The sequence below is a fragment of the Lonchura striata genome, chromosome 4 (assembly GCF_046129695.1).
Source record: "Lonchura striata isolate bLonStr1 chromosome 4, bLonStr1.mat, whole genome shotgun sequence".
Classification (NCBI taxonomy): Eukaryota; Metazoa; Chordata; class Aves; order Passeriformes; family Estrildidae; genus Lonchura; species Lonchura striata.
In genome coordinates, this window is record NC_134606.1 from 44,906,663 (window position 1) to 44,934,597 (window position 27,935).

General features: G+C 42.4%; 2 protein-coding genes across 2 annotated transcripts in view; both read right to left on the bottom strand.

Annotated features, from left to right (window-relative positions):
* LOC110471736 (transmembrane protease serine 11E) overlaps positions 1 to 2,357 on the bottom strand; it is a 39,664-nt gene extending 37,307 nt beyond the window's left edge. The window contains exon 1 of the mRNA XM_021532660.2: positions 2,194 to 2,357. Within this exon, the coding sequence (XP_021388335.2) occupies positions 2,194 to 2,357 (164 nt within the window). The remainder of the gene's footprint in view (positions 1 to 2,193) is intronic.
* Positions 2,358 to 11,929: 9,572 nt separating this feature from the next.
* TMPRSS11E (transmembrane serine protease 11E) lies at positions 11,930 to 27,686 on the bottom strand. The gene is made up of 11 exons (XM_021532653.3): positions 27,607 to 27,686; positions 25,357 to 25,373; positions 19,512 to 19,631; positions 18,179 to 18,294; positions 17,689 to 17,756; positions 17,062 to 17,225; positions 15,650 to 15,688; positions 14,397 to 14,577; positions 13,911 to 14,176; positions 12,885 to 13,027; positions 11,930 to 12,523 (listed from the first exon to the last, which is right to left on the bottom strand). Exons 1-11 carry the CDS (start codon positions 27,684 to 27,686, stop codon positions 12,362 to 12,364), a joined length of 1,356 nt encoding a protein of 451 aa, XP_021388328.3. The 3' UTR covers positions 11,930 to 12,361.
* Positions 27,687 to 27,935: the final 249 nt, after the last annotated feature.

Genomic DNA, 27,935 nt, shown 5'->3' on the forward strand with positions numbered 1-27,935 from the left:
ATTCACTTTTAGACTGCCAGATACAACACCAGCTACTCTGTACCTCACCCTGCCAGGGCATGAGATCTCCACAAGGAAGCTGCAGAGAGGACACTGCTTCTGCTTGCCAGAGCGCAGGACACAGCACAACAGCGGGACCAGACCAGCAAGGCTGTCTACTCCACCCAGTTTTCCTCAGCAGCTTTGCTTCCTGAAGGATTTTACAGAGCACACGTTCCTACTTAGCTTGAAATGCTTTGAAAAGAGGCATTTTGAACCTGGGTAAAGCTTAGTGAAACTCCACTCTTACAAGGGACTAAGGCAGAAGAGGACAAGCTCAAACAGCAAAGCTTACAGCTCCACACTCAGATCCACATCCCTGCCCAGCAAAGAGCTCTGGACATCTAACAGGTCACACAGGGACTTTGACTAAGACTAGGCAGTTTTCATCCCTCCCCAACATGTAAATATCCAACACAGATTTCCCCTAATGTACTTTAGATTTTATAATAATTTAAACAACCATGCAAACAATTAAATCCTTCCCTAAGTAGGAAGCAACCAAACTGTACTCAGAGATTATTTAACTACCCTCTAGCACACTGTCATTAAAATTATTTACACCACTGCTGATATGACAAGGACTTGGCAAGTAGATTTACATCTAACTAGGAAAAAAAAAAAAGGGTTTTTCAATTCTGTTAGGTAGAGAAGTCTCTTTTAGTTTTCTCTCTTTATGTAACAAACTGGTAATCACAACTGATGAAGATTTGTTCTTTACCTGACAGTTAAAACAGCCTATCTTTTAAGTTACGGATATTAAACAGGGCAGAAAATCTCTGAGTATTGAGCAGGGTACTACTAAGCAGCACAGAGCCCAAAGATGAACTTCATTGCCTCCTGGCAAAGTCAGGACTATTGACTAAAATGATATCGTTTCCACAAAATGAGAACAGCACTTCAGTGGGCACAAAGAATAAGTTTTGTCCATCCAGAAGCAATGTTTCTATTTCAGCATGCCCTGAAATGATTTTAAAACCCCAACTGTTAAAAATACTGAGGATGGAAAAAATAAGTAGTATCTTGCAATCATCCACAGCCATTTGCCCAAAGCAATACAGAGAGAAGATTAATGTTGTAATCTTTAACAATCACACACAAAAATTCAACCATCCTGCCAAATCATTAGAATGTTAAAAAATAATTCAATTTCTTTTGAATTTTGTCCCCGAGGTCATACTTTTAATGATGAGACATGCCGAGAAAACAAAAAACAAACTCACGGCAAACTGAGCATCCCCCTATTGCCACATGAATCCAGAATCCAGTGAGTTAAACAGAAATTACAAATTCCAAGACATTTCCTGTACATCTAGAACCCAATCTCTGTTCTGATCCAATAGACAATAGTAGAGTGTTGCACCTTATTTGTGTAAAAATACTCTGAACTTTCCAGTGATGTCTGAAATATTGTTATGGTAAAACAAAACTAAGGATATCCAGCATCTCTGACTGCATGAAATACTTTCTGATGCAAACCATCTACTCATTACTCCCTAGAAATTATGGCTTCTTCATTAAAATACAAGAGTTAAACCCAGAATGATGAACATCAATAGTGTTCCCCTTATGTAGTTGTGCTGACATCACTTATTTAACCAGGATTTTTTGCAGGATCTGGGGGAAATATTGCAATTACACCTGACCAAACACTATGTTTTTCAAAAATCACATTACTAACACTTGATTTTGACACAAAAGAGCTTCTTGGTTTCTGCATTGCTGCAATAAAAACCCTGCTGCAGGCAGATTATGATCAGAAGGAAGAAAAGATAAGTGTCAACCCGACATCATCTTTCTAAACAGACAGCAAATCATTGTACCTCTGGCTGTACTAGAGAAGGATTTCTCACTCCAGCCACGTTACTCTTTTCATCCAGACCACAACCTCCAAAACCACCCTTTCATCCTGCAATTTCCTCTTCAGCTTTCTCTCTGTTTATCATCCCTTTTCAGGCTGCAAACAGATCCATGATGTACCCCAGGTCTGAAAGGATGAAAAAGGCATAGAGAGAGCACTGAGCACCAAAGGTAAGAGAAAAACAGATTTCTTCTCTGGATCTATGTCCTTGAAGCCCTAAAGCTTTCCCATAGACAGTACCTTTACCACCATTCCTCCAAATTAAACTTGCCAGGTTCAAGCATGCCACCTACTTTTGAAGATCCCATGGCAGGTCCCGGTAGGCCTGGTAGCCTTTCTGCCCACCAATGAAGGCTTGACTAAAGTCTGGACTGCGCAGAGAATGGTGCTGGAAAACGCAGGAGTCGCATTGACTGGTGTGACGGGAAGGGAGAGCTGTTGAATGAAGATCCTTCATTGAGGCACGGTTGGCGCAACACCCAGCACCCTGTGGGTTATTGCAAAATGAGGGAACGAACTTCAGAATAAAAACAAACAGAGGTAAGCATGGAGTTGATAAGGAGACTGCAGCCTTCCGATCAGCTCTGCATCAAAGAGCTCCCCAGGCAGAGATGGAGTGAGCAGATAAACCGGCCCGAGCGAGAAGACTTGTTCTTCGCTACAGCGAAACAGGAAGTGCGTGAGATTTCCCTTTTCCAGCACTCCCTTTCTGTCCAGCTTTATCCCTACAGCAGGCCTTGCCTCGAGTGGCTGCACCTTCTACCACATGCTCAATGTAAAACCCACAGCGGAGAGGCACCACACTGTCCACAACGCTAAGTCTGTTGTCTCCTGAGAGAGCCAACACAAAAACAAATATGGACATAAATGGCTTGGTCAGCCAAGCCTGATCTACCTTTGGTGCTCACTCATCCACAGCTGTCCTGGACTCCCTTGGCATCAGGGACAAGACAACTATAAGTATCCAGCCTCCTAATTACATGTTAGTCATTTAATGGTTGGCATAACCCCGCCTGTGGAAAATGCTTACTCTGTGAAAAGGGCCACCAATCTCCTTGGAATTCCCTTCTCCCAGCACAAACATTAGAGCCATCTGGAAAGGGGGAAAAATGGAGATTCACTAGTGAGAAAATATGCATTTACACCAAAAATCAAAAATCACAAACCAAAAAGTAAAATTACAAGAAAGCAAATCTGTTTTCAGCTGTTTGATGCACTTGCATTTGTGCCAGAAAGCTTGAAGCATTTTATTTTCCCATGAAGTCTCAAGATTCATTTATTTCTGTTGGAACATTCACTCTCTTTCAGAAACAACCAAAAGGGAGGGGAGGAAAAAGAAAAGACAAGAGGAAAATTTGAGGAAAATTTTACCAGAATATACCAAGTCATTTTCCATCTTTCCCCAAAGTTATCCATTCACAGGCATTTCAATGCAATTGTAGGAGCATCTGGGCAGGCCATTTTGAGGACAGTGGGAAAAGCTGATCACTGCTGAACAGCATCTGCTGTTGTCTTTTTGATGTCTTCATTTGCTTTGATCAAATCAATTGGGATTTTTGGTTTCTCTGAGCTCCCTGTGGAAAAGGCATTGTCACAATTGCCTGCCTTACCTGAGACTTTACTGACTGAGTACACAGGTCAGTGTGTACTAATATCCTCCCTGGGCTGTACCTTCCATTCCCCACCACCTACCCTGTTATTTTCTTTTTCAAAATTAGTAAAACTCAGAAAAGATTGTGCACAAAGCATTCCCTGCTCCACCCAGAAACCCACACATCGCCACAGGAACTCAAGCACTTGATGGAGTGATGGAGATTGATTACAAACCAATTAAATGCAGTAGTCAAGAAAATACCTTAGAATTCTTTGCTGGGTTTTTTTCCTCCTTTTTTTTTTCCAATTTTCTGTTTGTTTGTTTTTGTTGTTTTGTGGTTTTTTTTTCTTTTTTATGCTGGGAAAAAGTGGCCCTTGAAGTGCTTACCCTATGAGATGCAAAGAATTCTCCCTAATGTGTGCAGAAATTCAGTGGCAAACTCTGACCACCTGGATCAGGTAAAAAACTTATTACAAGAGAAGTAGGTTTTAGCAAACAGCTAGATTTTGAGACATCATTTATCTGAAATCTTGAGCCTTAAAACAAGAATGAAAAACATTCATTAGAATTGCAAAGGTTCTCAAGAAATGTCAGAGAAAAGGAACAGATGAATGAACTTCCGGTAACTTTCAGATCACACTAGGACAGACTATTCCTATTGTTACTGCACAGTATGAATAACAAAGATATTCCTAAAAAATTATTTCATTTTCTTACAATCAAGAATACTTTGCAACCTGCCTAATAAAACATTAAGTAGGTTGCCTTTGTTTGTAAATTAATTACACATTAGAATGAACTGCCCTGCAAAACAATGTGAAATAAGGAAATACACTTGCTTCTTTCACATGATGCAAAATTAATTGACACATACCTTTGCCCCAGGAACAATGGTACAGACAGACAAAGAAAAGACAATAATTAACAAATAATTTTCCTCACAATAAATTATCAAGTTGCAAAGTGCTTGGTATTAGGGTGTCATTCAGTAAGCAAGGCAATTAGTAACCTTTTTTGGTTAATACTAGGGAAGCAGTACGGAAACTAGCTATCAAAGCGTGGGGTGGAAATCCAAGAATGTGGGTGCACAGGATTTTGCGAATGAAAGTGTAAAAAGATGTAATGAGCATTCTCTGTTTAACCCTGCAAAGTCAGCCCAGCCGGTCAGACAGACTGCTTGCCTAAGGACGGTAATGACAGACTGCCTGGGTCTGTGTCTGCACACTCGCAGCCTCGCGGGCTCCAGAGACAAAGAACACCTTTAGAGAAGGCCACTGGCCAGTCCTGTAGCAATAACAGCTTCGGAATTTACAAACAAAGATGTTTTGCATAACTGTCTACCAGTTACTCAAGCCAGGCCATGAATTTCAGAGCAAAGACAGCAATCAATCATTACTTTTAAACTGAGAAGTGAGTGCTCCTGTCAGTGATGTTTAACAGAAGTGAGAGAAGCTCTGTTGAACAGCCTGAATGCTAAACAACCTGAATTAATTAGAGCTGCTCTGAGCAGGGGGTTTGACAAGATGACCTCTGTACATCCCTCCCAGTCTAAATTAGTCTGTGATTCTCTGTGAGCATCTGACAAGACCAAACCGGTACACTGCAAGGAAATGCTTCCCTTGGACAAGCTCACTCCTTTTTCCATCAGCACACCAGGACAGCTCAGTTATAGCTTCAGGCTGCCTCCTCCTGAAGAAAATAAAAATAGCTTGCATTTGGCCTACAAAAATCAGCAGAAGCTCTAAATGAGCTGCATTTCATTATACTTTTTCATTTCGGCTGTGGGCATGCTACACAACTTTACTCTTTTGGCCGAAAAAGGTCACCAGTTTATTATCCCATGCTTTCCTATGCTACCAGAAATGCCAGCCGTGGCTTTTAATAACTGATGGCAGTTAAAAATTGATAAGTCAAAAAACAAAAGCAGAAAATCCATTTTAAAAAATAGACTTATTCTCCAGAGCCCATGTGAGGTCTGGGAGAGGAACCTTTTTCTTGAGCCTTTAAAAGTCACCTGGGGCAAGATTTTATTGCATGCCTATGTGGCTTTGAGGTAGTGAACGCGTGGAGATTCTGGGATGCTACAGCAATGGCCTCAAGCTCTGAAGTATGCTAGATCCTGCCCTGGCTGCTTTCCAAGCAGTCCCTCTTTCCAGGCCCTTGTAACAGAAACTGCTACGCCCGTCTGAGTTGCAGCCAGGGAGGCCAGCCCAGAATACCAGCAACGCCCTTCAACAACAGAAGTCCCCCAGTGCCAGAGTCATTAAAAACAAATTCATAGCCCATCGTCCTGTTTGAGGCAAAAAGGTGGCACACGTGTGCCTGCCCTCTGCAGCTGCTCAGGCAGAGCTGCTGCTTGGTGCAGTGAAACAGGACAACCTGCATTTTCTTCTGTCAGGCTAACAAGCCACTCTACATCCAGTGTGCAAATCCTCCTCTCCCTGTTAAGGCACACAGCATCTCCAAAGATACAGGAAGTCTTCACATGACTAAGCTTATAAAGAAACAGACCACTTTAAAATACAAAAAATCTTTTACATGCACGGCTCTAATTGAACAAAGGAAGAGCAGCATTGTTTCACACATCTGAAGTGCTAGAGGGACTTACTGGGAGAACTTAGAGCTCTGCAGATGGCAGCACACACAAAACAAGGCTTTTCCTACATCTCTACATTCCCAGAAAATAAGTAACTTGGATTTGATCTCATATTATTGGTCAGCTGCTGGGTTGCCTGGTAGAAGCCAAACAGTCTGAGATGCTTTCTGCCACAGATATTGCCTGTTTCAGTTTACTCTGCAGCAGCATGTAAGATCCTACACGGCATTCTTGTCAGTGGGCACCTGATTTATCATACACTGCATTAGCCTTCAAGGCTTCATAGACTAAGCTTGACATAATGAAAATCATGTTCAAGACCTCCATCCTGCAGCTGTTTTGACTCTAGCTGTACTTTTAGCCACAGTTTAGGAGATCAGTCCCTCTGATAGAAAAATGGAATACCAAATGAGGGTCCCACTTGGTTCACTGCCTCCCTGTGAGACCTTCTGGCTGAGCTGTCTCTCGGGTAACTTGCTTCCTACTTAGGTGGCACAGAATGGATTGTTTTCCTTTCCATACCCTGCTGTTTCCATTGATTATTCAAAGGCAACAGTGCCAGCCAAGTCTGGGACAACAGCACTGTTATGGCATCCAAGGGTCAAGCGAAAAGGTCCTGGTGTCAGGCTTCTTTAGGTTGGCTACCAGAGCACTTGGCTGTCACAGCTGAGCGGGACAGTCAGTTCACCTGAGAGAGTGCCCACCCCTTAGCCATGGCCATGTGCCTTTCTTTCCCTGAAGTTGCTAAGGCACTTGGAGAGAACAGAATCACAGAGCAGCTGAGGCAGAAACGGAAGTCTGGAGATCACCCAGCCCAAAACCTCTGCTCAAAACAAGCATAGCTGGATGAAGGTGCTGAGGATCATGTCCAATTGTGTTTTGAGTATCTCCAAGGATGGAGACTCCGTAACTTCTCCTGACAATCTGGTTCAAAGTTCCAATACCCTTCACAGCAAATAAGTTTTTTCTTACATTTTCATCATGCTCTAGCATAGGAGACATAATTTCCTAGCACAGTCCCTCCATCTGGTCTGTCCACTGGAGAAGGAATGTTGCTATCAACAGCCCCCTTTGGTATGCAGGTCATCTGCTGGCCTGGAGAACAGAGCCAGACTGTCTGAGTCACAGCTCCAAAGGCTGCAGCTGATCCCAAGAGCCTGGTGAAGGTCAGAGATGTGTGACAATTGCTCCTTGTTTGTACTGATTTGAAAAGAGCAATCTGTGATTAAAACAGGCTCTGGATACCAGGCTGATGGCAAGTCCTTCCTCAAGTAAGAGACAGCCAGGTGGCACAACTGGAAGGTAGAAAGCACAGACACAGAAGGGACAAACATCACATAGAAAGCACAACTCTGGTTTACTACAGGGAGGAAGGAATTCATTAGCTAATCAAGTGAATTGGAGATATGCCATGTATTTCTCAGACCTATGCATGTTTATATAAAAGAAAGAGTTGCATTTTTTGGGTGACAAGTTCCTCAAAGCTTTTTCTTTTTCTTAATCAAAACAATTTTTTTGCACCTGAGAAAAAGCCACAAACAATGAACGGCAAACAAAATGTTCTTCAAAGGAAGTGTGATTTAAGAAAGGGTTTAATTAGAAATAAAATTAAAGATAAAGCAGATTAACTGCCATTTATTCTTTTTGTTTCTAAAGTATTCTAACCAGATGAGTTTTGAAAAGTTTTCTTTGCAGCAGTAATAGATCAGACACCAGCCATCTGAAATACTGACAGCTTTGTTTTATAGAAGGATGCTGTTTAGCCACACATACAAAAGATCATAAGAATTAGTCTTCTCTTCAGTTCTTCACTTCAAACCCTTTGACAGAAACTCCACCCACATAGCCAAATACAACCACACCAGCTGAGCATATCTTTGGGTCATGGCACAGTTACCATGGCCACAGTTAAGTCAATGCTCATAAATGCTTTATGTGTTACATACACAACACAGGCTCTGTCAGAAAATCAGCACAAAACTGTTTTCTAAGCCATAATTTTTTTTTTTAATTATGTCCTTTAAGAAGTCTGTCTCTAACACTCCCTTTCTTGCACTGAACCCAGTAAAATGTGACAAGAGGGTTACTCTCAAGCAAATGGCCCCCTTCCCATCTATAGCAAACATGGCATGTTCTGTAATACTGCAATAAGGCTGTTGCTTTAAAACTCTTTTTTTTATCCTCTTAAATAACCTCAAATTCCAAGTTCATCCTGCTGGCTGTTAGCTGTTATAGACTGGGATTGATGAACTCCAGCATGTAGCCCCTTTCCAGCTCAGATTACAGTACAATTTGTACCAAGTTTCCCATTATGACAGGAAACGGACAAGAAGATATCTATCAGTGCCTTCAATCTACAAAAATCATCAGGGAGATGTCACTATGGGAGACCAAAGCTTACCACTGAAAATCTTGCTATCATTATCCTGTCAAACTCTCAAAATTACTGTTGCTCTGCTATCTTGTTTGCAAAAAGGCTGACAAGCTCAGAAAACTGACCCAAAATGCCAAAAATACCTGACCATGTGCCTTCCCACTCTACTCTTCCACAGGACAAAGCTCTGGCTTTATTGCTGCAGATAAGCAGACAAAACCTGCTCAGCCCTTGCTCTCACAGCCACAGCCTACTGCATTTAACACACTTAGAGGGGAGAGAGGGATACCAAGCTTTTTGATGGGAAAAGCCTGACACGTCGTGCTGCAGATGCCTGTGCTTGAAGGCTTCAGCTTTAAGCAGCTGCAGCCTCCCCAGATTTTGCAAGCTGTGTAACATCTGTGCATCTTCACGACAGCAAGAACACAGTGCCTTGTCATCCAGCTCCTCTCTAGTGAGTTGAAGCGGAGCACCACCAGGTGCCAAGGTCATAAGGCTCTTGTACAATACGATTCACCCTCTAGTGGATGACACAGGACCTGTTTACCTGCATAAATTTGGGTAACCACTGGCCAGGTGGGTAAATTCTGTCCTAGTCTAGATGACATTTTGCTCATCTAACAGCTTCTAACAATCACAAAAACCAGATTATAAAAGCCAGCACGTAAATCCAACATATAGAATCAGTGTAATGTTCTAAAACAAAGGAGTCTCCAACTGACAGTTGAGTTGCTTACTGTGATGCAGGAAATTAGTAAGTACATGAAACAGAAGATAAATTTAGCAAATTTTATTAAATGTACATATAAATTACATTCCTGTGTGTCATGCATGATTGTATTGTTAGATACATCCCATTCTGCCTTGAGTGAAGATGTTAATTGCTCTAAAAGCACAAATGAGAGAAACTGCACCTTGTAGCTTCAAAAATTGGTGAAAATGCAGCTTAAAAAAATACAAGTCTGCTGGATCACCTAAACCAAATAAAAAGTTTTGGCTTCAGGTTTTCTTAATTTCCCTCATGAAAAGCCAGACAAGGTTGACATCAGTGTAGTTTTGCCACAGGTAAGGGATTAAAACCCATCATCTCCAGTACCACACCAATGCTCCCTTGGATGAAGTCTGTTCTTTCAAATGCTCTTTTTGATAGTCACCATTTGTACAGCTTTGCATCACCAAGAGGCCTCAGAGCATGTGAACTATATTGCTTCCAGAAGAAACAGGAACCAAAATTTCCAGAAGCTATATGGAGAATCGCCACAAGGTTTTCCAAAATAAAGCCTTCCAAAGCATACATCAAGTAGATGCCAGGTCCTTTTCATCCCCACTCCTCCTGGCTGCATTGTGCTGGCAACTCAGCAATAAGGGAGATCAAGTACTGCATCTCTACAAGGAGACACTCAGAAATGGCAGTTCCTTAAGCAAATGAGTTGAGGTTTTTTTTGCACCACTTTGGAGAATGAGATTTACTCCAGCCCTTGAGACTGAGCTAAATGCTTAAGGTTTTCTGATATAGTACCCAAAAGAAGCAAATTGGAAAGTTCACAGAGTCAAAAGGATTTTTTTTTTTTTTTTTATATCTACTTATCTATTTTGGGAAATCAGTGAGAAAGTTGGTATTTGCAATCCTAAAAAGTTAAATGGGCAAGCTACAATGAAATCCAGCAGATGGAGAGTCCATTATGTCCTTTGAAAACCCAAACCTAAAGTGCTTTGAAAACTGAAAATCCATAGTATTTTGTAATGATACCTATGAAGAAAAGTATAAAATTTCCTTTACTATCCTGGCAAGACAAGTACTACAACCAAGAAAAAAATTTCATATATATTTGTCATAAATCAGTTTTAAGCTTCCTCTAACAAGCAATATATGTCAAAGACATGTTCAGCTGAAGAGGCCAAAATGAAATTTGTTGGGCTCAGACCTATGGAACCAGTCCGACAGTGTTTATTCCCTATGTAGAAATTAAACCACCAAGTTTGCTTCTGAAGCTCACAACATTCCACAAGAAAAGTTTCTGGAGGGGGAAAAGAAAATCAAGTGCCAGGTATACACAAGTACAGAACACACAACAGCTGCAGACCTGTGGGCTTCTAACTATTCCAGTACCTCCAGTGAGGCTCTAGAAAACTGTTCTCTGGACTGACAAACAGATCACAGGACATGTAATCAGAATACTTCTGTTATCACTGCTCTGGAGAGACCACTGTTGTATTTGGGCAGCACTGGCAGCAAGCTGCAGAGTTCAGAGGGGATCCCTGAAATGCCATTGACTTTGCCAGCTGACTGGTGCTCAACTTGAGCAACACTCTGATCCTAAGACTATAACCACTGAGGACCTGTTTCCCCCAGCCCTTCTAACTAGGAGCATACTGAAAGCCTGCTGTTTGTCTTTTCTAGTCTAGCAGATGGTTCTTTCTTGCTTGCCATGCTGGACCAGCTCTGAATCTTGGCAGTGTGGCTAGTATCTCCTCTCCTGAGTTCTTTCTCTTCTGACCACAGAGGGAGAAAAGAGCAGCTGAGTGGTTCATTATCCAGCAATTAAGTCCACAGCACTTGCTGCTGTTAGGATCAGGATCCACATGAAGTTGAAAAGCTTGCTGACACACCAATGAGAGCATCTCGCCTAAGAATAGGTGTGTTCTGCTGCTGGGTTGTAGATAGCATTGGATATTTATCTGGCTGACAGAAACATGGGCTCCTGAAAACATGAAGCCAGAGAGAATATGAGGTTTGTGTGGCTGAGATCAAATGAGTCAGCTACAGTCTGGCAATGCAACACAGGCAATTCTTACTTCCTGTAAGAAGAGAGAGCTCTGTACACAAGATTTCTGGGTCTGTCAGAAGTTCTGTCCTGCTCTGAAGGACAGGGACATTTCCACTAATGCAAAAGCTTTTTTTTTTTTTTTTTTTTTTTTTTTTTTTTACAGGATACAGCTAAAGATGCACATATAAAACTATGAAGACTTGAGAATAGCATTCACAAGAATAAGAAGTTTGAGGAGGTTTTTTTGATGAAGGTCATACTAAGATTGTTTCAAGCATCCATCCTGCACAAAAGGCAAAGGACTTTTATTGAGAAAAATACAGTCTGGAAAGATGAAAATGGAAATTAATTCAGCCAAATATTGTGCTATGACAACAAACTGGTATAAACATAAAGTGGTTTTTAGTCTTAAGTCCAGTAATCGTTCCCCTGGCAAATGCTGTGGTAGAGACTGTTTATATGAAGCGATGAGTAGGCATATGTTTACTTGTTCAAAGAAGGTGGACACAAGCTGGTGTTTTCCACTACTTTCCTTCTCAGGCAAGAAAAGGTTCTCCATTCACTTAATTAGTCCAATGCGATATTAGGAACCAGGATTTCTCTAAGCCATTTTCCATTCTTCATTATAGTGCACTCCCTGGAATGAAGCAGGAGAAAGCTCTCAGAGGTACAGCAGCCTTGGAGTCAGGGCCTGGATGTCACTTTTCTATGGATAGATAGGGCCTTGTGAGCACACAGCAAATGGATGGGCCAGGTTTCAGATGTAGCTTGTCTTGGATGCTGGTAGATGATTGTTTGGGCGCAAACACTTTGCTTGGGTATAAAAGCTGGAGACAAGGCATGTGGCCATGAAGAAAAAAGGGTCAATATATTGCATATAGAGGAAGGCAGTTGTCCCTCTGACAGACTACTTCCTGAACAAACAAATGTCACATGGATCAAGTCCGTTCCTTCCGTTCCTGTCTGTCTGTAGGCCAAACCAATTTTAAGTCCTAGACTGCTCCAAGCTTACAGGTACTTTATACATGACCACAAGCTAAGCCAGCAGCTGCTTAGAGGATGACCACAGAGCAGGATGTGTCAGAGGAATAGCTGTACACAACCCACAAAACTTAACCTGCTCCAGGTTTCAGATGCCCGTTTTGGAGCGGATCCAATTTCGATAGTAAGTCACTCGTGTGTATACTCCTGGTTTATTTGGCTTGCCACATTCATCTCCCCAGCTCACTATTCCCACAAGATACCAGATTCCTCTGGAATTTGCTTGCACCAGCGGCCCACCGGAGTCACCCTAAGGAGAAAAATGTCAACAGACAGAAAAAAAGTAAATGGCCATGAACTCAAATTCTTCTGTTGCAATTGGCAGGTATTTTTCTGTAGACCTCAGTTACAATTCAAGTTTCACACAAGACAGAGGTTCACAGCCTATGTCTAATTCACACACTCACATCTGCATTCTCTCACTTGTGCATTGTATATAAACTTTGTGCAAACTGAAGTGCAGACTCCAGCACGTGAGCCTTGAAGCTCTTCATTTGTATCTATCAAGTTCTTGAAACTCATAAGATTGCCCAAAGTACATTTTATTTCTAGAAAACATCACCTTCCACCCCACCTATTTCCTTTTCACTACTACCAATAAGGAGACTTACCTGGCAGGCATCCACCTGCCCCTCCAAGTATCCAGCACACAACATTCCAGCTGTTATAGCTCCACCATACACTTGTTTTCTATTACAAACCTCAGTATTTATAATTCTCACTTCTGCTTGTCGAAGCTGATTAACACTATAGCCTAGAAGGAAAAGTGGCATTAGAATTTGCAGACAGGGTAAGCAACATAAAAAACTCAATGATTAGGAGTAGCCAAATTTTCCTGCCACTTTTCTACCATCACAGGCAATTTAGGGCACTAACCAGAAAATGTCTCGGGATTAAGAAAGTCAATCCTCCCCACTGCCAAAGTACTTCACTTGTTCCCAAACATAACTCCTATTGATCATTCATCATCACCAGATGCTCTTTAGCATAATGGACAAATGGATTTTTGTACATATTTCAGCGCTGCATTCAGCTGTAGGCTACATGGTATGTCCTTGCTATCATTGAAAAGACCCATTTGGTTAACTGCAGCATAGCTTTGGGCAATCACTACACATCCCAAGGGTCTCCCATGAAACACAACCTATACAAGTCAGTAGCTCTCACAAGCAGATTTATAGTCCCATCCTCTCTAACCTCAATGACACAGACTAATTTGAAAGAAGCTCGCTCAAGTCACTGGATGAGGCCTCACTTATGACCAAAGTGAGAAAAACTGATGAAAATTGTCATGGTGCATCTACAAAAAATCTGAATAGCAAAAGAACTCATGTCAGAACTAAACCCAGAGGGACTGGAGAACCAAATGTATTCAATCAGTGCTGTGTGTACAGCAACTAAGAAAAACTGCTCTTAAATCCTGTAAGACTAACCTTCAGGACCTTCCCCCCATTTCCAATCCACTCACCAGGCCAGAAAAAAAAGCAGCCAACTAAGTCCAAAGGTATCTCACTGGGACATGTGCCTATTAAGCATCAAGTCTAAGGAACTCAAAATAAACAAAAAACCCCATAAAACTAACATCAGTCTTCTCAGGCACACATGTGACAGGGCACAGGGAGGCAAGAGACACACACCATCATTCTCCAAAGCTCCCCAGCCAGTGACAAAACAGGAAGTGTTGTCTCGGAAAACGTGAGATGCTTCGGGAAGGCAGACACTGTGCACATCACTTGTGAACTCAATAGGAGAGGCGAGTTCCACAACAGCCACATCATATTCATGATCAAGGAGAACGTCACCGTATCCCTCGTGAACAATAATTCTCCGGACAAATTTTTTCTGTTTTGGAGGTCTCAGCAGAATTCCAAAGCTGGCAGTCCACCTTCGAGGATCTCTTACTCTGTAAGATGTTTGAGGTTATGCCAGAGCCACACAAAACAACATACCTAAGGGAGCTTATGTCTCTATTTAACATCAAAAAGCAGTGTGACCAGGCTTGCCAAAGGGGAAGAGTAAAATTTCATTATCTTTCAGCAGATACAGATATTAGAGGGTCACAAAAAGTCAGAGCAACCAAGAATCCTAAGGCCTGTAGGATCAGAGAGGTGCTGATGACCTACCCTCTGAAGCAATGGGCTGCAGTCACCAGCCAGGTGTTACTGATGATTGATGCCCCACAGCGATGGGTCCCATCGAGCTGAATGCTCGCCTGCCACGGCCATTCTCCGTCCCGTGCACGCTGCCCATCAGTTATTCTTTCCACTCCTGTGAAGGAGAATGCCTGTCTTCGTATTCCACAGCCTGTCAGAGAAAAGGCAGCTCTGCTTTAGCTGATTGAAGGCCCTCATGGCTGCAGGCACAGGTGTAACAAGGCAGGAGTCTCCATCAAAAGACAGCCTTCACCTAAAGTAGGGAAGCCAAGTGCCACGGTCACAAGCGTCTCAGGATGCATGCAGGGTAAGCAAAGAATTTTGGTAGAGGAGTCATTATTTTTTCATTAAGCCAGTTTTCAGATACACAAGCCCATATGAATTCCCATGGGACCTGAAGGCTGTGTATGGACACTGAAAGAAAAGGGATTTTGTCAGGTCACCTTCAGATTAGCCTTGGCAGCAACAACAAAAAAATAGTGTCCTCTTCCCAGCAATTTACTTACAGCCACTGTGCCAACAATCAGGTATTACCCAGCTGAACAAAGTTAGATTCAAACCAGTTAATTCTCAGAGGCCATTTGAAGATGGAAAGCTAACGTGCAAAGTCTTCAAGAGCATGCAGTGTACTGAGGGAGTGCTCTGGGAAGGTACTTAATGCTGTCTCCCAGCTTCCAGAGGAGCTCTAAGACCTCAAGGGGGAGCACAACAGGAGGACTGAGAACTTGCCACTCTCCAGGGCCATGCCACTGCCTTGCCCTAAGTGTGGACACCTCTTCTCCCTCTCCCACCCTCTGGCTTTTCCTTAAAGTTTAGGTCAAATCTGACAGACATCTATTGCCAAACCTTTCTACAGGGAGGAGGGGGGCAGAGGGAAAATGGTTTTTGAAGGATTCCAGCAAGAATCATGGCCCACAGCAAAACTGCAGTCCTCCTGCAAACTTGCTAACAGCAACTCACTACATGCCCCTACTTCCAACAACCAACATTAAAGCAAGTGCTTCCCACCACCAAGCCATAATGCTTGATTCTACAAGTGTAGCAAGTCAGCAAGACTGCAAGAAAATGAGCTGAAGTCTCCCCTGGCTCATGCACTGTCTACTGTTCTAATATCTGCAACAAATTCTATTTTCAACTTGTATCATGAAAGTATAAGGATTTTCTAAGTACAGAACCTCCAGCACTATTTTCCTGGACCTTTATTATAAAGCATTTATACTTACAGTTGTTCAAAAGGTTATCTCCCTTTTCCTTGTTCAACTCTGGAATGAGAAGCAAAGACCACAGTAAGTTTATCTCATATGCTATGTGATCCAGCCCAGACTCCCTCTCTGTACCCAGAAAACACAAATTAAGTGGCTTGCATTGCTGCCTGGAGTGACAGTACAAGAAGTAGTAATTTGCTTTGTTGGAGAAGTTCATCTAAGCCTCTGTTCCTCAGGATCCTAAGCCACAGGATGCACTTTTCTTGCCTTAGCTGAGAGCTAACAAAAGCAGCAGATGACTGCAAGTAGGTCCAAGTTATAACTACATGTACAATGTGCACAGCCACCAGCAAATGCCTACAGGCCTTTGTTCATGTTTAGTGTGGCAAGGTGGTCAGATAAGTCTTCACAAGTCCTCAGGGCTGGGATTGTCTGAAGGTAAACTGCAACATTTCTAATTTCTTTCCTACAAAAACCCCTCTGTCAGCATCAGATAGAAATCCACAACTGATTCATGAGAGAGAATTACTGCCCAGTGATCCTCAGGATCCTGATAGACACTTGCTGCAGAAATCTGTCAAATGACAAAGGAAATGGCAGAAGATAGAAAAGGAAACCACCTCAGCTCTGCTTTTTTTAATAACTTGAGAGCTCTGCATTTCAGTGCCTGGTTATAAAGGTTCTTATTCAATTTACTGTATGTCTTAAAGTTGTTTGTGAACCCCAGATCACAAAGTTGGTCCTTTTTTTTATGAATTGAGGGGGACTATCTCATTCAACACAACTAGGTCACACTGGGAAAGCCTCTGATGCATGGAGAAGAGCTCACACTGTCTTAATTCTTTCCATGCTCTGTCTTCCAACTTCCCAGGCTGTCAGCCTAACAGACAATTTTGAGAAGGCAAAAAAAGAAAACAAGAATAGCCCATATTTCCATACTAAGGTGTGGCAGGCACATTCTTCTCTCACTCAGGATTTTTCATAGAGAAGCACAGAGGAAAGAAAGAGAAAACAATTTCTATTTCTGCTCCTTTTTTTTCTCATGTGGAATGTGTTTGGAGAATTGTCTGCCTGGAGGATTGCTTGATTGGATTCTGGTGAGGATTGTTTGAGCCTGATGGCCAATCCAATCCACCTGTATCTGGACTCTCGCAAGAGGGTCACGAGTCTTGAGTTAGTTAGATATGGTAGTTAGAAAAAGTAGGTATGTAATTTTAGTATATCCTTTAAATAGTATATTAATGTATTATAGTATAGTTATAATAAATAAATCATTCAGCCTTCTGAACTGGAGTCAGACATCATCATTTCTTCCCAACGGGTTCACCTGCATTTACAATACTAAGGTGAAACTCATGAAGCTGAGAACAGCAAAGTGTGAGGAACAAATTCCAAATTCCAAGCTGAAAACACAAACGTAAGGCACTTGCCTGTGAGTCTAATGGTAGACTGGTCAACATTCAGGTCCATCGAGGTTGCTTTCAGCCTTCTGAGTAACACACGGTTGACTTGACCCCAGGTCGTTGCTTCACTGTCAGCAGAGGGAAATTTAAATACCAGAACAACAGATGCAAGCACTCCAACAGGATCTGGGCTACAAACCAACAAAAACAAATGGTGTCGTTCTCTTTGCCTACTAATGCTCCTGGTTCTGCTTTTTACTGCCTGCCTTCTTTATATGAGAACAGGTCTGGTCTGCACAGATGTCCAGAACAAATGGCATGGCTGTGCTCAAGTAAACAAAGATGATGACATGTCAGCAGGGAGCAAAAGCTTCTTGCTATGACAGTGATCAGAGGGAATTTTCTGTGAACAGTTAGGGAAAGGGTAATCAATCTGCAGAAGTATAGGGCCAAACCTCTCTTCCTTGCTGACCTCTAAGGGTAACTGAATCCTCAGTGTTGTGAGCACTAGAGGACAGCAAAAACCAGACAAGGTTAGTCTTAGTCAACCTCCTGGAGTAACCCAAGCAACCAGGAATGCTCTGTATCGTCATGAAGTAGGAAGAAAAGGTATTTAGCACATCCCTGCTTATTCCTGGCCTTCACATTACTTACCTTAGACTGACCACGTGGGACTTGATGTATCTTTTACTTAGAAAGGACCCCCTGAATACTTCAGATATCTGTTAAAAGAAAAGAGTGTGTTAAAATACACCTGCAGTAAGTACATGCTTTGACAATATAACAGTCTCATAGCCTCTGAAACACATGAAAATGCCGTCATATCTTCACCTCTACACCAAAGCTGCCACTAAATTTCCATCAGGGACTGCAGATCCAAAATAAACAGCTGAGTTGGCTGATTTCACTATCCATTCTGGTCTGTGCTTGCCAGTTCCACACAGGGCTGTGGAGCAGACAGCACCTGTGCTTACCATCTGCATGTGCACAGTCAGCTATGCATCTTTAACCCACAACAGCAAGGTGTGTAAGGTAAGGCAAGCCATGTAGGGATGAGGCACAATCACCTCTGACTATTTTCAATTACACATTTGCAGAACTCTTCAGCATAGGTCAGGTGTAAGCAGAGAAGCTTTTAGTTTACCACGGTTTCAATATCTTCACTTAGGTTCCTGAATTCATCTGTAGTTTGCCTTTCATACTGAGGATTATACTTGACATTGGTGATTAGGAAAGATGCATTGTAATATCTGTCTTGATCTACAGAGGAGAAAAAGAAGGAAATATAGCTGATCATCTTTAGTGCAATTCAAAGATGCACAATATCTCACAGAACATGGCACAAGCAAGGCTCCCTGGCCCTGGCAATGATCCTGTCAACAGGGAAATTACAGCTTTAGCAGTACTTTGGTAAAAGGGGGACCATCCTGTTGCTCCATGGACCATCTAGGGGCTCATTTTTTCTTTGACAACCATCTCAAGGAGCTCCAAATTACACCCACTACATTTCCCTAGGGTCCATCTTCTCGATGTCCTAAGGTGAGCGTAGCACAAGACAAAGGAGCCCTTCCAACTCAGCCACATCCCCTCCTCCCCAGCTGTACTCTGGCACATTCCTGCCCCTCAGAGAAGCATGTGGGGAAGAGCTGTTTGCATCTGTTCAGTGTTAATTTTAAAATCTGATTCTTGGGTGTGTGGAAGAGAGGGGCCCTGTAACACAGAGCTGGCAAAAAGCAATGCTGAGCTGCAGTTCTGCCACTGCTCCTTCTGGTGTCCTAGTGCAAGCCACAGCCTCATTGACTCTTGGTGAGCTGAGATGGCCACATGATTAATTCCATTCCAGCAGGAAAGCATTTCAAAAAACTCACACTGCTATCTCAAAGACTGGGAATGAAGTTACTCAACTTCATTCATGAGGCAAGTGACTGGGAATGTAATTAATTGTCTTCAAGTCATGAGCCAAGATGGCTGGACTTGGTGATGTTAAAGATCTTTTCCAACTTTAATAGTTCTATGACCTGCTACTGAAACTGGGCTCTTGGCAACCAGAACTGAGTCCTGACCTCTGAAAACCTAAAGCTCTGCCCTCTCTCTTTCTGGAATATTCTCAGTTAAAGGAGCCAGGTTGAGTTTCTGCAAAAACCCCATTCAAGACTAAGCTTACTATGCATCCTCTGGCTTATACAGAAGACTGTTCTCCTTTTGTCAGTCAGTGGAGACACTGGATACCAGTGGAAACACCAGGGCAAGAAACAAAAGGAGGGTTAAAACTGAAATCCCTGCTTCAAATAAAGTACTTCAAATATTCTTACAGGTCTTCAGATCAATCTAGTTCTCAAATAGCATTTACAAAGTTCTCATGTGAGTTTTATACCAGGGGCAAATTGCATGCCTAAATCATCAGGCAGGACCACAGTAGCAAGTGAAACACAACAGATTCTTGAAAGCTTGTCGCAACAAAATAGCAGGGCACTTACCGTGGCACAAAAGAAACGTAATCAAGCCAATGATGAGGGCTAAGCCTACTATCACTGCCACAACAATGACTGCGATCTTCCATGGCTCTAAGCGCCTTATTGCTCTGTCCATCTGGGTCACTGCCTGTATTGAAGAAAACAACATGGAGAAATTCAACTCTAGTACAAAGACAATAGTTCATCCAGAAGCATATCTGGCACAGCTTAGCTCAGCTGAAAAACTCCACAGAATGAGTGAGGCAGGTTGGGAAGGACCTCTGGACTCCAAGGGCCTGACAGTTTAAACTAAGTCCCATTAAAGTAGGTTGCTCCAGACCTTGTCCAGTCAAGATTTTAGCATCTCCAAGGAGAAAGATAACTCAGCCTCCCAAGATCTCTGGTCCAGTCAATGCCCATCCTCATGGCAAAAGCTTTTCCTTTATATTTAGTCAGAATTTCCTGTGTTCTAACTTGCCTCGGTTGCCTCACATACACCCAAAGAAAAAGTGCAGGAACTGCTAGTAGAGACAATTTTACTTCAAGAAATATTACATAGATTTCAGATGCAGCTGACTGCCCACACAGGCACTTAAACTGAACATAAATTTAATAATTCACGACTGACAAAATAACCTTTGCCCCAAGGATATTCCAGGCAACCAGAGATGCACTTAGGTAGTTATTGTATTTGGTTATATTTAGTTGGTATGAGTCGTAACATTTATTGGTTCCTTTATTTAGGTTTGGTTTATTGAGGGTTTGGGGCTCCAAAGCCACACGTATACTGAACACGACCACATCCTGTCTCTTCCCAGACACTTATAGAGAAAGAGGTACTTGTGTGTAAATGTGACATGGCAACAAGATCCAGTGTGCCATGAAAGCCACACTCTCTGAAAGCCACAAGGAGACCAGTAAAATGATTGAGAACTTGACTCACACATGGACAGAGGCACAAAGAGATTTTCCTCCACTTATGTCCTCCAGTGCAGCATTAAGCAACAGAACATTAGGAAAACTGCATTTTTGTGCACGCCCTCAGTAGCTTTATTGTAGGGTGATGCAAAACCTGATGCACAATTATTAGAGATCCCAAATAATTCCACAGCACACCATGTGGTAATTGCCACGCCACATACTGAGTCTCTGCACCATGGTCTGCATTAGTACATGCTGTCAGAAAAACACCTGAGATAATCTCTCAGATATCCTGGACAGACTAATGGCAGCAGCCAGCCCTCAGGAGGAGAACTGACTGGCGACTTACACCCCTGATCCATGCTTGTATTGCTGTGAACCAGACATGCTTAACAGTTTTCCACTTTTCAGACGTATGGCACAGCCATCTCTGAGAAAAATCTGAGAAGATGCAGTCAGGAAGAGGAAGAAAAGAAGGCAGAGAGAATAAGTGTTTGCAGGTTTTGTGACTACAAGGTGGAAAAGAAGAAATCACAGTGAAAGCAGAGCAGGTTAACAGCAGAGGCTCCATCTCAGGAAATTAGTTGAATGGGCAGATAAGCAATAAAGGTAAGAGTCTGGTGCACAAATCCAAGACAGCAAAAGGCAGTGAAGTGGTGAGAAGAAGGATGGTGTTATATCCTCTGCTCTGATGGGGAGAAAACCAAGTAAAGCCACAAGCAAGAAATGTCAAGAAAAACAAAGAGAAAAACAAACAAATAAACAAACAAACAAAAAAACAAAAAAAGCACCCCAACCCCATGCCCCCCTGCCAAAAAAAAGAAAAAAAAAATAAAAAAAAACAACAAAGAAAAAAAACCCACAAGACAACAAGAAGATAGCACTACAGAAAAAGGAGATAAGAGATCTGCAGGCACCAAGGGTTTATTCAGCAAGAGACAAGGAAGAAAATCTTGGTTTTGGCTAGTGGGAGGGGGCAAATTTTTTGCCCATTCAAAGAGGTGGCATATAGGAAAGAAAATGTTAAAATAGAGGAGATTCAGCCAGCATCACAGCTGCAGGTAGTCACAAGCAGCAGCTTAGTGTTACCAAAACATACAGGACAGGTGACCAAGATCAAGTCTTCTGCTTCAGAGTCATGTGCTATGGAGAGAGCCAGTACCTCTCCTGCTGCTGCTCCTACTTTACTGGGGTGAGTTCTGCTCTTGCAATGCACAGTCCAAATTTTTCCCCACCTGACTGCTCAATTTCCTGATGTCAAGGCTGTAGGGCAGCTGATAGGAGTCTGAAAACCCAGGCTGGTCGAGATAACTCCTTTGCAAACTATGAGTTGCAATAAGCACATTAACACCCACTAGAACTCAACTGGCTCCACTGGGGCCTTGACTTCTCACCATCTAGACTGTATACACTGTCCATCAGCTCTGAGGGTTTAGTAGAAAAAGAGATTCAGATAAAAACCTAAAACCAGTGAACTGTTCTGCCTCAGTTTTGTCAATACACTGCAGATTTCCATGGAGCACTCCCATACCAATCTCACAGCATTTCCCAGTCCTAGGGAATGGCAACATACCTCATGGGCAGTCAGTTATTACCCTTGAGGGCAAGACTCTTGGCTAAACAGAACAGCCCACTATGGCAACATGCCTCTGACCCTCCTCAGTAGCCACATCTCATGCTTGAAAGAGCGAGCTTTTGCATCTCACTTTGCTCTCCTCACTGGAGAGCTTTTGTTTCCAGCCTGAGCCCCTCCCATCCATCTCAATTAGACTGGCTCCCTGTCTAACCATCCCCACTCCAAAGGCTTCCACCTGAATGGCAATTGGAGGCAATCCCTCCACTGCTCTTGGCACATAGAGCACACAGCACAGCCCTGGCAGTGTAAGGCTGATTTTGCAGATATTGAGGCAACTGTGCTCTTAGATCGTAACCACTGCATTTTGTGAACTGAATCCAGACAGATTTCCACAAAACATGGCCTTATGCCAAAGCTACAAAGTTTAAGATTAAAAAACCTGAGCATCTCCTTGCCTGTGGGACTCATGCTCTCACAAGCAGCACTGTCTTTCCAGCCATCTGTCTCTATTTCCTTTTTGTGCAAATACCAGCTACAGTCACAAACACACTCCTTTCTCCTCCAATATTTCAGAGGTGCTTGTTCTCCACAAGTCACACAGACTTGTAAAGGGAAACAGAAACATTAGGAAGTGCTGTAGTGTTGAGGGAAATGGAAATATGGGAGATAAGGAATAAAACCCTATGCCACTTCTGATACTGATTTAACTTAACACTTTTTTAAGGAAGAAGTTTAAAGCATTCATATCATAGAGTCATAGAATGATTTGTGTTGGAATGGACTCTTAAAAATCATCTAGTTCCAACACCCTTGCCATAGGCAGGAATGCTTTGCATTTGACCAGGTTGCTCAGAGCCCCACCAATGGGGCCCCACCATGGCCCCAGTGTGGCCATGAACATTTCTAGCCAAGGATGGAGCATTCACAACTTTTCTGGGAAACCTGTTCAAGTGCTCACCACCTTCACAGTAAAGAATTTCTTCACAGTATCTCCCATGAGTCTCCTCTTCTCCAGGCTGAACAGCCACAATTCTCTCAAGTCTGTCTTCACAAGAGAGCTGTTCCGGACCTCTGATTATCTTCAGAACCCTCCTCTGGCCTTGCTCCAAAAGGTCCATGTCCTTCCTATGTTCCGCTTATCCAGAGCTGGATGAGTACTCCAGCACTCAGCAAGAGCAGAGAAGAATCCCCTCCCTCAAACTGCTGGCCACAGTTCTTTTGATGCAGCCCAGCTCACAGTTGTCTTTCTAGGTTGTGAGTGCACATTGCTGAGTCATGTTGAGCTTTTCATCCACCAACACCCACGAGGTGTCAACCAACATCCAAATACAAGTAATTAATTTGTATATAGGATATACAAATTAAAGTGGAAATATCTCTTCAAAACTGAAACACTTCCATCCCTTTAGCAGGATGTTTTTGACTTCCATCTTGCTAAGTAACAGAATGGGGTGGGAAAAGCCTTTTATAATGGCAGCACCAAGATTCATCAACTCCCACAGTGTACAGTTACCAGTATCCTTCAACTGTAATGTCTGTGTGTGGGACCCAGCTCAGTAGCCTCCACTCCATGTTTTGCAGTTTGTTTTTTTTTTTTTTTTTTCCTATTTTATCTCACAGCTAGGCATGCCTAGCTCTGCTGAGACAGAGGCTAGGATATTGAGAGACAGTTCAGGTTATATCCAGTCAATGCTTTCATTATGCATACACATTACACTTCCAATCAGCTCTTCACTCCCCTAGCCTTTTGTGCTATGGTGCCACAGAGGGCAGGACTACCAGAATAACCACCTTGACAGGGATTCCTGTGCTTGGGACATCCTACTCCATAGTTATATAATTTAGTGGCAGGTGGATCCCCCTGTTTAGGAATTAGATATGGTCTTCTCTGCACTCTAGTAACCAAGCAAATTCTGCTCCACCCAGCGATACACAGTGGTGAGAGAAACACTGATTCTCTGCAGAGTTGATGAAAGCCTTTCCACCATGGATACAACCTTTCTTTCTTCTGTAGCAAAGAGACATTGCTTAATAGACAAGAATTCTCCTGAGAAGATCCCGAATACCACGGCTATCTGGTGTTTTGCACAGCCTCACGTTTCTTGTTTCCTTATATCACAGGCTTTGACTTTTTTTACTGCCCAAACTCCAGTAAGTTGCAAATTAACTCTTAGCAGGGCCAACAGGAATTCAGGTAACACCAATGCATTCACCCTCTAGCATGAGTGAGATAACTCAAATTCCACAGGAGCAAACCCTTACAAGAGATCAGACCCAGACATCATCAGGAGATCTCAAAGGCCAAGTCCTCTCTGCTTTAAAACCACCAACTTGTGGTCTATATCTGGCGGCTTTCAGTGTGCATTGAATTAGCGAGAAGTTTCAAGCCCAAGATCCTACAGTTCAGTACAGACCTGCTTATCTTGGCAATACTATCGTGAGTATTAAACATCCTCTAGCAATCCGTGTTCTCATTTAAAATATGCGTCATTCCCAAGGGGCCCAAGATAATCCATGAAGACAGCAGCATCTCTAAAGTTCATATCACAGCTAATTGGGGTTGGAAAGAGCAAACTGTTAAATCTCCTAGCTTACACACCTTGGCTCTGAAACAAAGAATGTGATCACTAAAAAGTTATTCTGTACTGAAAAAAAAAAATCAAAAATAATTATTTTGAAAATAGATATATTTTAATATAATTAAGTATTTAAAATGCACTAAAGTTGTGTTTATAAAGAGATATATTAAATCAAACCTTGATACAAGATATTTTAATAAGTGAAATACAGCAAGAAATAAAGCAACATTAATAGTTATCGACATATTATGAAGAAGAGTTATACCAAAATTTTACAGAGCTAAAATTGGTCTTCCTTGTGAATCCAATGAGAAAGCACATAGGATTTCAGGTTGGACTTCTGATCAGCACCAAATGAATTCTTCACCTTTGAATTTGGAACATTTACCCAAAAGTGAAAGACAAGCAGAATACATAGGTGACAAGCTGGTTTTCCTCTTATCCTGTAACCAAAATTCCTAAAAGGTTACTATATTCATTCACAGTGCAAGTGATGCAAGTTCAGCTCCCACTTCTGCCTCACAGGATTTGATTCACTATATTGAGATTATTCATTTCTTCTGGTTGAGTTACTGCTTGTTATCAAAAGCTTCATCAAGAGCAATACCAGAAAACTGATCAGACAAGAAAAGAAAGCGCAAATTATCATGTGGCCCTAGTCACCCAATTTCTGGATGAGCAGGGAACAGCTACCCTGTTCTGCTTTACAGATTTCCCCTTGATATTTTTTGACTTCTTAAACCAAGACCTCATAGCATCCCAAACTAGATTTCCTTTTAGATTAGTCCAAACCATGTTTTCTTGTACCAGCTCTTTACTGAAAGTGTTTTGCCACATTCCACATAGAAAAAAACATGCAACTTCTTCTGTATGATCTGCTGCTGTCTTCCTAGAATATATTTATTATTATACTTTTTTTATTATTATACTCCTGCCAACTGATGATCCAGTATTCTCAGAATAGCTAGTGGCAGAGTTTGGGTGGCACATCTGATGGGGAGGGTCTCTCCACATTTATACTCATGACCAGTTTTCCCAGCCAATGGATTCAGGTGTATGCCTACAATCATTCTTCCTAGAATTAGGACCCTTCACAAGACAACTGAACAGACTAATCTGCTGGCCTGGTGAGCATGATTTAAAAATCCAGACTAGGTCCCTGGAGCCATCTACCTTGGCAGGGTGGTTGGGGATGGCAGCAAATGGGATACATCTGGCTTACTCTAGGAGGCCTATAGAAAAAGCACAGGGCCTCAAAGCAAGACTTGCTAATTTCACTCCCACTTTTACCACAAACAACCACACCAACCTGGCACTTCTCCTGTGCCCTTGTGGCATACTCAGGACACGTACTTCTAAAAGAATGGGACAACAACCTCAGCTGCTTTGAGAACTGAAACAGAAGAAGCTGGTGCCTGCCTAAGTACTGCCAGACCCTTGTTTGGATGAGGTCAGTTACCTACCAGTCTCAATTACTCAATATTTGATATCTCCTAAAACATTCTGATACAATGAAAGACTTCCAAACATTGAAGGTATCTGCTGAGGGAAATGAAGTGTGCGTTTTTCTATGCGTCATACTAAATCAGCTTGATCTCCCCACACCCTTGAACAGCCCACAAAAACAGTAGGTGCTGCATGCCACCTCTCTGCAGATAAAGCATCAGTAATGTATTTGCCACTTACTAATTGAGCTCCTCCCCTTAACCATCCAATTTTACCAAGGTCTTGCTGCTTCCCCAGACCACACTTCAGCTGGGTAAAGACAAACACTCCAAACGCAGCTCTTGTCATTTGCTTCAAGATTCAAGGACAGCATTCAGTCTTTGGGACGTCTTAACTCAGAGCTTCCCAGCAACTATATCCATGATGCCAAAATGCTGCTCATATAGGCTTTCCTGGTAATCCAATCACCTCTGCAATCAGCACAAAAGGTTTGCTATTCCATACTCTCTCATCCATTTTGCACACGACTGTTTGGAAGTTTTGAGCTCTTTATTCATTGGGATAGAGGTAGCCTCCTGTACCAGTACAACAGTCTGGGGATGTAACTGTAATGCCAAGGACTGAGGTATTCTTTTATCACTTATTTATCTTCCTAGAGCTGACTGCCACAGCAAACCTCTTGAGACTCTCATGTTCTGAAACAAGTTTTAGCAGAAGTAGGAGGACTACTCACTACATAAAGACTTACAATTTGCATGAACACTGAGAGACCATATCAGTGTAAAGAAAATTTTAAGTACATGGCCACTGACTGCAATCAGTTTAGGATAAATCTCTGTAACTTTAACATCATCTTTACCTCTCGGATTTCCCTTTCCAGCTGTGTTGGTCATAGACATGTATCTGTTAGTTTGGCAGTCACCGATTATAGCAGTAGATCTCTGCTTTCCAGCCCTCAAAAAGAGCTCTGCCTGCCTTTCTTTGTCCTTCTTCGATTTCTTGAAATCTGCTTTAAAAGCAAGACACCACACAAGCAGTTACAGTCTCTGTGGGTTTTCAGTTTAATTTTCACTCCAATACAGGGTGAGCAAAATGGTCAGGTGCCAGATTTGGTGTGTTTCCAAGCTGATTCTGCACATATTAACACTTCACTGGCTGCATATAAAGTCTATTAAAATAATCAAAAGCACAAGAAGCTCCTTTACCAACTGTAGTCCACTTGTCCTCTCCTCTAGCAGTTGTGCCTACAACACATTCTAACTGCACTAGCATGAATGGTAGGTCAGTCAGCACACTGTGAAATGACTCTCACCTGCCCACCACATAGGCCACCTTGATTTGCCATTCTGTGCTGTAGATGAGCTGGAAATTCTCAGAAAACATGTATTTTGGGTGAGGAGAAAGGCTGAAATATCAGAAGGATTACTGATGCATGAAGGGCAGATCAAAACAGAAGCAAGCTCAGAACTAGTGTCATTCTCCCCACACCCTCAGTCAAAGCTCAAACTGCCCTATAAAACTACACATGATGCAGCCATGCTGCCCAAAACACCAAGAAGCAAGCTAGAAGCTTGTGGCACTCACCTCTGCCTACGACTGAGAGGTCAGCAAGAAGCTCTGCTCTCTGGGAGATCCACCGTCCCGAGCACCACAACACACTGTGCAGCATCTCAGCATAGACTTGAGGCTTTATCTCCTGAATTAAGAAAGAAAGGAGTCATAGGCAAGTCAGAACAAACAAGTCCAGCAAGTCTCAGTGACAGAGGCTTACCCAGTAGCATGATTCCTCCCCTAAAACAATAACAATACACTTCTTTCATCACACCTTTCATCCAGGAATCCCGAAGCCTTTTCAGAGCATTAGTTACACCCTGCAACACCCCAAATCAGAAGAGCCATGAAAATTTTGCAAGGACGCAGAGTTTA

Coding starts and splice junctions, on each gene's coding strand:
- TMPRSS11E (XM_021532653.3), bottom strand. CDS start 27,686: ATGCTGAGATGCTGCACAGTGTGTTGTGGTGCTCGGGACGGTGGATCT. Junction 18,295..19,511: donor TACGTTTCTTTTGTGCCACG/GTAAGTGCCCTG, acceptor TCTCCTCTGTAG/ATCAAGACAGATATTACAAT. Junction 14,578..15,649: donor AGATAACCTTTTGAACAACT/GTAAGTATAAAT, acceptor TTTCTCTGACAG/GCTGTGGAATACGAAGACAG.